Raw genomic sequence first — 10,090 nt, forward strand, 5'->3', positions numbered from 1 at the left:
AATCCACGAGCTGAGGCTTCTCTTGGAGTTGAACTCTGAGTTATGACGTGTTTTGGGCGTTCAACTCCGGATCATGACGTTTTTCTGGCGTTTAACTCCAGACAGCAGCATGAACTTGGCGTTTAACGCCAAGTTACGTCATCAATCTTCGAATAAAGTATGGACTATTATATATTTCTGGAAAGCCCTGGATGTCTACTTTCCAACGCCGTTGAGAGCGCGCCATTTGAAGTTCTGTAGCTCCAGAAAATCCATTTCGAGTGCAGGGAGGTCAGATTCCAACAGCATCAGCAGTCCTTTTGTCAGCCTTCTTCAGAGTTTTGCTCAAGTCCCTCAATTTCAGCCAGAATTTACCTAAAATCACAGAAAAACACACAAACTCATAGTAAAGTCCAGAAATGTGAATTTAACATAAAAACTAATGAAAACATCCCTAAAAGTAGCTCAAACTTACTAAAAACTACCTAAAAACAATGCCAAAAAGCGTATAAATTATCCGCTCATCAGGTTAATTAGCCGTTAATTAACTGGGTTTTACACAGGCCACCAAATTTTTTTGGAGTGATCACGGTCCTCCAATTAACAAGAGAAAGACCTCTACCATCAACTTGACCCTTCCAAAGGAACTGTCTCATCATAGAAAATAATTTATCGCAAACCCAATTTGGAAAAAAAGATACCTGCATATGATAGACAGGAATGGATGCTGCAACAGAATTGATCAGGCAAAGTCTCCCTGCTTTATTTAGAAGCCTTCCTTTCCAATTAGCTAATCTTCCCCTCACCTTTTCAATCACCGAATGAAAAGAAGCCCTACAGGTACGGGAATGGTTAAGGTTAACTCCAAGATATCTTCCTAAGTCCAAAGCAAAACGTATTGAAGAAACACTAGTAAAAATATCTCTTCTACGAGCAGTCACATTTTTAGAACAAAAAGCTTTAGACTTTTCAAGATTCACTTTCATGCCAGATGTCTTGCAAAAAATGTTAAGAGAATGCATGACCATTTGGACCTGACTCTTTGTAGCCTGATAGAAGAGTAAGAGATCATCTGCAAACATCAAATGAGAAAATTTTGGGCTACCCCTAGTGACAGAAACTAGTTTTCACACACCCTCGACCACTTTATGAGATATATAGCAGGCAAGTCTTTCCATACAAAGCACAAATAAGTAAGGAGACATTGGATCGCCCTGTCTAAGCCCCCTTCTAGGAGCAAAACTATCCAATCTATTCCCATTCCACATAATAGAAAAAGAGGATGCACGGACACAAGTCATAATCAAATTAACAGTGATGATAGGAAAACCAAAAGCAATGAGAGTACTCTCCAAAAACCTCCAATCCACCCTATCATAAGCTTTTTCAAGATTAATTTTAAAAGCAAGAGTACCTTTCTTGGATTTTGTGTGCTTCATGAAATTCAAAATTTCTTGGGTCACAATAATATTATCAGGAGCACCACGACCCGGAATAAAACCTCCTTGTAAAGGACTAACAATATCTGGAAGAAAAGGCCGAAGTCGGTTAGTCAATACTTTGGTGATAATTTTATAAACCACATTACACAAGCTAATAGGCCTGAAATCCTTCATAAAGGTAGGATTATCAATTTTAGGAATAAGCACAATCAGAGTTTCCATGATGCTAGGATTTAAGAACTCTCCCAAAAAAGCGCTCCGGACAATATTCCAAATCTCAGTGCCTACTATCTCTCAATATTCTTTAAAAAAATAAGCTTGAAAGTCATCTGGACCAGGAGCCTTAAAAGGGCTCATACTGAATACTGCTGACTTAACTTCCGCAAAAGAGACAGGGTCAATTAACCTAGCACCAGCCTCAGTGCTTAGAGTGGGCATCAGAACATCCCCTAAACAATCAACCTCAACCTCTTCCGTTGTACCAAAGAGATTCTTGTAAAAAGAGAGGGCTTCTTCCTGGAGAATATCTGGATCAGTAGACTAAGACCCATCTCTAACATATAATCCATGTACTCTATTATGCTTTCTACGCACCAAAGGATAGAAATAGAGTTTAGGTTTAAGTTAATCTTTCCGACGGAAAAGTTTAAATTACAGACGGATTTTTTGTCTGTAATAATTTAATAAAATGCAGCGTTTTTATCCATTTAATTACAAATGGAAAATTCGTATGTAACCATTTTTCACGAAAAAAATTAATTTTTTCAACAGAATTATCGACAGGTTCTTTTTTCCATCTGTAATTTATGCTAATTCATTTTTTATTTTTTGACGAAAAATCCCTCTGAAATTCCGTCTACATTTCCGTGGGATAAAATTCGTCAAAAATATCCGTCTGTAATAACTAGTTTTCTAGTAGTGATTGTTATCTTTGTAGAGTGAATTGAAAAAATAGACTTATAAGAGCAAAGGGCAACCCACAATTCATGAGGGATACATGTTTTATATGCTTTTTAGCAAGCAATTGGATAATTGACCAGAGAAAAATTTTAAAAAAAGAAGATGGATGACTGTGGTAGAAGTAAAGTAAAAGAAATCTGTCTTTGGATGAAGGAGACTTTAGATATATTGGTTCAAAGATAAATTCAATTGTAGATTATAAAAATTGTAGGCATCATTTGCTTTTGGAACCTGCGAACGTGTGGAAGAGCAAGAAATTAGAAAGGGGATATGAGATTGTTGGAACTGAATGAGTCAAAATTGATGATCAACTTGAAAAATTACAACTCATGATTGTTGCAACCTGCAATTTGTCCCCAGTAGTTTCTTTCTTTCTTTATATATCCGTGTTGATATAGTCAAAATCGAAGATTGATATTGAATATAAAATGTAGAATTAGTTGAGAAATATAGTAAGTTGGAGGGTACAAAATGCAATTCATTCTTTTATTCATTTGATTATTTTTGTAAGAATGACAAACAAATAACTAGAAGTGTAACAAAACACTTCTGTCAAATTTTTTTGGTAAAAAGAGATTGTATTTCTTATCATTTGTTACATGTTTAAACATTGAATTATATACACAACAGCAACAAAAATTTTATTCCTTTTACTAATGATTGGATTATAAACATGTCTTAAGATTCAGAGAAGAGTGTATGATAGTTTAATAATGTTCTTCATTGCTCTTAGATTTTTAGCAAAATCTTGTAATAAAATTGAGTTTTAAAGTCACATATTACGCTAATGATTAGGAATAGGTCACAAATAGATAGTTTATTGAGTAGAAGCAACTCCGTTCTTTTCTTTTCATTTCATGTTGAAGAATTTTGATTCTACATCAAAATAGAAGAATCAATGATGCCAAAAGCTGTGTGACTATTATTAGTTAAATTTCAATTCGTTTAGACAAATTATCATTGTTAATCTTTCTATTAGAAAAAATTATCATTGACTAACATGCGTGTAATGTTCTATGTTTTATTATTTTACTTATGTGGAATAAACTTTTTTTATTTGTCATTCACATGGATTATGTTAAAGTAACATCCATTTAGTATGGAAAAGGAATATTCTAATGCTTGACAGAAGTAACATCTACTTAGATCTTTACAAAAATATCATGTACCTACACGGAAAAACATGCTAAGTAGGACTTAAAAAAAGGGTCATGCAATTCTTAAAGAAATACAGTCATTCACAGCTGCAACACAAGAAAATTCGAAAAATGTATAAAATAACATCCATTTAGTAAGAAAAAGGAACATCTTGATGCTTGACAGAAGTAACATCCGTTTAGATCTTTGCAAAAATAATCAGGTACCTACACGCATAAACATGATGAGTAGGATTAAAAAAACGCCATGCAATTTTAAAGAAATATAGACATCCACAACTACAACAAAAGAAAATTCGAAAAATATATAAAGTAACATCCAGTTAGTATGCAAAAAGAACATCTTGATGCTTAACAGAAGTAACATCCACTTAGATCTCTGCAAAAACAATCAGGTACCTACTCGGAAAAACATGCCGAATATGATTATAAAAAAAAGCCATGCAATTCTTGGAGAAATATAAACATACACAACTGTAACACAAGAAAATTCGAAAAATGTATAAAGTAATATCAGGTTAGTATGAAAAGGAACATCTTGATGCTTAACAGAAGTAACATCTACTTAGATCTCTGCAAAAACAATCAAGTACCTACTCAGAGAAACATGTTGAATAGGATTTTAAAAAAAGGAAAATGTATCGAAAGTGTCTCAAATGGTGATGGCATTTAATATATACATTATCATAAATTTTCTAAGTATCCTTTTCTTCTGTGGTACGACCTTGAAAACTCCATGTCTTCTGCACTGAATGGCAAAGAAGGGAAAAAAAGAAAGAGAATGATAAGTTCCACAACCGAATCCACATTTGTGTGTGTCTTGATGGTGGCGTGCGACGGTCGGCGGTGAGATGCGGCGGGGCGGCGAGACTTTTCAGCAACACAAATTAGGTGATTTTGTCGTAAAATGTAGCATTTCTAAACACTACAAGAAAAAGCATTTTTTCGACGCCAAAAGTCGACGGCTATTTCTGCCGTCGATATTTTTCGACGGCTTGCTATCGATATTGTCAAAAAAAAATAAAAGAAATATTAAAATCGACGGCCAGTTCGTCGATATTTTTATGAGGCATTAATTTTTTTCTTTTATCATCACATTATCGACGCACCAGAAGTCGAAAATAATTTTATTTTAAATCGACGAATATGGCGTCTATTTTATTATTTAAAATATCGACAACGTTGCCATCGATAAATTTTAACGGTCTAGATCGCTTTCTAAAATAGAATAAACGGTGTAGATTTAATATATAAAATAGACGCTATAGGTGTTACTTTTTATAAATTAAAATTGACAAATTTGGCGTCTATTTTATTATTTAAAATATCGACAATGTTGTTGTCGATAAATTTTAACGATCTAGATCACTTTCTAAAATAGAATAAATGGTGCAAATTTAATGTATAAAATAAATGTTGTAGGTGTTACTTTTTTATAAATTAAAATCGACAAATATGTCGTCGATTTTAATCACCAAAAACCATGGTTGCGAGAACCAGACTGGTCAATAAACCGGTGAAGTCACTGGTTCACAGTTTAATAGTTTGACCGGAGTTCAACCGGTTTAATTAAATATTAAATACAATTATTAAAAATTTAATATATAATTTTAAATATTTGAATTTCAATAAATTTTAACCTAATAAAATTTAAAATTTCAATTTATAACTAATAATCAAAACTAACCACCAATTCAGTAACAACCATCAACCATTGAATTTGCAAACAAAATTTAAATTTGGAACAAACATAATCAGAATTTGAAAAAAAACAAACACAATTACAAAAACATATGAAATCAAACAAATAGACTACCAAATCAAACTACAGTAACATAAAAAACAGAACAAAAACAAAATCTAAAACTTAAAAAACAGAATTACAAAAACCTGATTAATTCATTTAATTAACAAAAAAAAGCTAAAAAAGTAGAAGACAGGAATGAACGAAAATTAAATGCAGAAGATAGCAATCAAAAACCAACAATTAACCTAGAAAAACAAGCTAACAATCAACTTAATTAAATAAAAAAAACAGCAATTAACTCCCAAAAATGGAACTGAAGCAGGGTAGGGATGAAGGCTTACAAACTCAGAATTCAGTAACTCAAAATAACCAGAAATTAGCAGCCACAGAATAAAAAATCAGAAAACCAAATAAAAGTACAAAACAAGCAATGTTAAATTGAAGACCGGCGGCGAAGGAGGAATCCAAGTGACTGCGACGGAAAAGGGGAAGTGAGATCGGGCACAGAGGGGATCGAAGACAGGCTTGACGCGCGAGAAAAGGGGGATCGACGATGAAGATGGAGACACGATTTCAGGGTTGCCGATGACGACGAGGAAAGAGGTGGCAACGCCAACAGCGAGCATACCAGGCGATGCGAGGTGAAGTAATCCAGGAGAAGAGAATCGCGACTGCGGAGCTCAACGTTGGCTGAGGAGAACAGTTCGTCAGTGACGGCGGCGCTGGTCGCTGGCTGCTGCTGTTGGCGGTCTGGGAGGGAGAGAGGGCTGCTTGGGCTTCGTGAGATCAGAGAGAGAGAGAGAAAGAGAGGGGCTGAGTGGTGATGGGTCGTGGCCTCGTGGGTGTGTGCCAGAGAAAGGGGGGTTAATACTAATATATTTTAGTTTTATTTTTTAATTGAAAATCGGAAAAAAACTGTCCGGTTCAAGCGGTTCACCGGTTAACCGCCGATTTGACCCGTTTTTCACCGATTTTTTGCAAACGATTTTTCATCTCAACCGAACCGACTAAAAGACCGGTTTTCGATTAATCTGGTTGAATCGGCCTGTCCGGTTTGGTTTTTAGAACACTGCCAAAAACACATTTACCCGCTTCCACCTCCCGCGTCCAAAGTTCAGAAACGCAATTCCCCCAAATTCCCCCGTTCAACCTTGTTCCGCACCACCTCCTTCTTCCGCGTCCACCTTCTTCCGAACCACCTCCTCCTTCTCCCTTGCCGAAGCTTCCACGGCAGGTTGTGCCCTCGCCGGTGCAGCTGCAGGTTCTGGTCCCTCTGGACACGAAACGGTTCGTCGCCATCAGTGACTTTGGCGATAGAGCTATTACTTCTACCTCTGGATCTGCATGCTTCAATTCATCAATTCACTACTAGGTATTCTTTAATTTCTTGCCTGGTCTTCTTGGTTGACTTCACTTTCTCTTCACTACTGCTGGAATTGAATTAGGGTTTCGGTAACTGAAAGGAGCTGCTGCTGATGAAGACATCATCATGATTGATGAAATATGACTTTCCTAAGCATGAGATGCATGATACAGAATTCTAAAACTAACAATTGAAATTATTTACATACATACAATTGACATATGCTGTGTTTGCAATGTGCTGTGTTTGCAATGGTAAAGGCTGCATTTGATGCAATTGGCTTTGGATTGCATAGTGGAACTCATCCTAGGCTTGGTGTTGTGGACCACATTTGTTTTCACCCCTTGGTTGGTGCTTCCTTGGACCAAGCAGCTACGGCTGCTCGCTCCTTGGCTACGGAAACAGGCTCTACCCTGCAAGGTTAGTTGCACCGGGAAATTTTCATATTTACCTCACTAATGTTATTTGCAAATAGCCAATTATAAGAATATTATCATGTATTTTTTGCACTGCATATTAGAAATGATGACTATTGATTAAGTGTAGTTGCACAAACTTAGATTTAGGCAAATTTATTAGCTTGGTGTTAGTTTATGGAGTCTGTTATATGTGGATTGTGGAAGGACTTAAGGAGATTGTTATTTCATTGATAAGGGGTTGTTTAAAGTTTCACGTGAACAAAGTAAAATTTTATTATACTACATTCTGGAGGATGCTCTGAAACATAAAACTGATCAATCTCTGCACGGTGGATACTGAATTCATAAAATTGTAGCAATCCACTGTTTTTGCACCTGTTATGATGGGCAACTTATTGTTTTTATGTTTTGACATGTACCTCAAAGCTTTATTGTCGATTCATACACTAACTGTAAATTCAGTTCAATGATAAATTTCGGTTAAAGTCAAAACTCAGAAGGATATGTTTTAATGGTGAAGTTATCAACCCGGAGTACGATTCGGGAAATTGGTGAAGTTATCAACCGTCATGCAACTATGTCAGGCTTTTCAGTGGTATTGCATTCTGTTCCTTTACAATTAATTTTCTTTCTTGCACAACAGATTTGTTTACTAGTTTGTTAGTTACTGATATTCTCCCTTGCCCCTTTAGGTAAAATCATACTGTGGTCATGGAATTGGAGAGCTCTTTCATTGTGCACCAAACATTCCTCATTATGGAAGTATCCTTTTCATGGTTTAAATGCATTGCGAGAAAAAAGTGATTTAACAAAAGCTGTTTTTTAACACTGCATGTCTTGGTTTCTAGCTTCTCCCCCTATCCCTCCAATTTGTTTGTTAAAAACCAACCATGATTGCAATGAAATCAAATGCAGTGAACCTTAACCACTTGCAGGAAATAAAGCAGTTGGTATTATGAAGGCTGGACAAACCTTCACAATTGAACCAATGATCAACGCAGGGTATGTTTCTAAAAGGTTTAAATTGATTACTTACATGGATACACGTCATATTTCTAAAAGATTTAAAGCAGTTTGAGTATTTTTGTTCTTTTCCACCCTGAAAGAAAATGGTCTTACAAGTGCTGGAAGTGACCAACTGAAAAAAAAAATGAATCTTCATTGTTTCAAATTTTGGGTAAATTACATTGATTTCTCTATACCTTTTGATTTATTATGCTTAGAAGTGATCTAAGGAAGTCATTGTCCCATTTTGCAAAATACACGAACATACCAAGTATCATCGAATCCCTAGGGAAGATAGTGTATACTTTACAAATGAACAAATATATGTGTAGTATTGTCTAACCTTAGGGGAAGTTAATGTAATTTATCATTAAATTTTTAAAGAAATTTTCTAGAAAGACAATAGCAGTTCCTTTCTCTTTGTACTTACCTCCTTCAAAGATCATGACATCAATGTGACACATAAATTTTTTACATGACCTTGACTAAATCTTTGCAAACTCCTATATGGTATTGGATATCAGAGTACACAATACAATGATATGTTAGTGCTTTAAATCCACATGACCGCTTATCTATAATTTGTTATGTTGGTGAATTTATGGCTTTATGGTACTTTTGTATCGTATTTCCTAAGTACCTTAGGCTATGTATTTTGTAGTTAAATTAACCATTTTTTAACCTTTTTTTTTCAGGTGACAGACACTAGTGTTGAGGTCCTAACAGGGAGGTTGCAGACATCACCCAATGTTTTTCCATGGTTGAAATCATGAAATTTGTGGCAGTTTTCTGAAAAAAAAAAATACATAGAATGAATAGAACATTAGACAATATTGCATTGCGCTTTCACTTCTTCCCTCTTTTTGGTGGACATGAGCAAACATTAGTTATTTACTAATTCTAAAATTCTAAGTTTGCTAATTCTGAATGGTGTGCTAGTCTTATTCCTTAGTTTAGTCAAATATCTTGAGTTTCATTAAAAATTTCATGCTTTGAGTGAACTTTTTTCCTTAAAAGAGTTTTATATTTTGTTTTTGTTTGTACTAGGGTAAGCAACCATAAATTAAAGTATTTGTTTAATCTCTTTATTTGAAGATATTGAATTCAAAGCTTATGCCTCTGTTCTAATAAATTGCTTAGTACATAAATTGCTTAGTACATGGCTTTAAGTCATCATCAATTTTATTTAATATATAATTTATCTATGATCATTATTGTATAATTTATCTTTGTAAATATATAATTTTAATATGTTTTGGTCGTTGTTATTGTAGGTGAACAACGTTGATGAGACACAGATTTATGTCTTGATGGGAGGCAGAAGTGGTGAGATAAGTGTTTTGTTGTCCAGAAACTTCGTAGAGGCACACTCAATTCTGCAGGGTTCAACAAGCAAAAACATCACAAATTTTATTGTACCAATAACGGTAGCAGCAATAACCCATGTTACACCTGCCAATAATGTTTCCACCACTGATCTTCTAGGTTATTATTTATACTTGTAGAATATATAATAAAATAATATGTGTGACATCATTTTCTTTAAAAAAAAAAAAGAAACTTGTTGTATATAGCTGCATTTTATTCAATACCAATTGTTATATATAATGATTCCTTCTTCTTCTTTTATTTTTTTATTTATTTTTATTAACAGCTTCTAAATGGCAAAGTTCGGCTGCTATTGCAACAATGGTTAGTGGAGAGCAATCTTTGGATGTTGTTAGTACTGAGACTGGTACATATTATGTAACCATTATTATTTTATATTTAATACCTTGCTTTTTTTCATTTGGCAGAAAGAAATCCAACATATTATGTAACCATTATTATTTTATATTTAATACCTTGCTTTTTTTCATTTGGCAGAAAGAAATCCAACATATTTTGCTATATATAAGCATAATTTCTATTACTAATTAGTGATTATAGTGTTTTCCTATTATATTATTTGGGTTTATTATTATTATTATTATTATTATTATTATTATTATTATTATTATTATTATTATGTACTTTAT

General features: G+C 34.2%; 1 protein-coding gene across 1 annotated transcript; it reads left to right on the forward strand.

The window, feature by feature from the left end:
* Nucleotides 1-4,993: 4,993 nt before the first annotated feature.
* LOC107488832 (uncharacterized) lies at nt 4,994-8,160 on the forward strand. Its single transcript, XM_052261678.1, has 6 exons — nt 4,994-5,042; nt 6,351-6,657; nt 6,944-7,068; nt 7,565-7,662; nt 7,760-7,829; nt 8,003-8,160. The coding sequence occupies exons 1-6, from the start codon at nt 4,994-4,996 to the stop codon at nt 8,143-8,145; spliced, it is 792 nt and encodes a 263-aa protein (XP_052117638.1). The 3' UTR covers nt 8,146-8,160.
* Nucleotides 8,161-10,090: the final 1,930 nt, after the last annotated feature.

The sequence above is a fragment of the Arachis duranensis genome, chromosome 5 (assembly GCF_000817695.3).
Source record: "Arachis duranensis cultivar V14167 chromosome 5, aradu.V14167.gnm2.J7QH, whole genome shotgun sequence".
NCBI lineage: Eukaryota > Viridiplantae > Streptophyta > Magnoliopsida > Fabales > Fabaceae > Arachis > Arachis duranensis.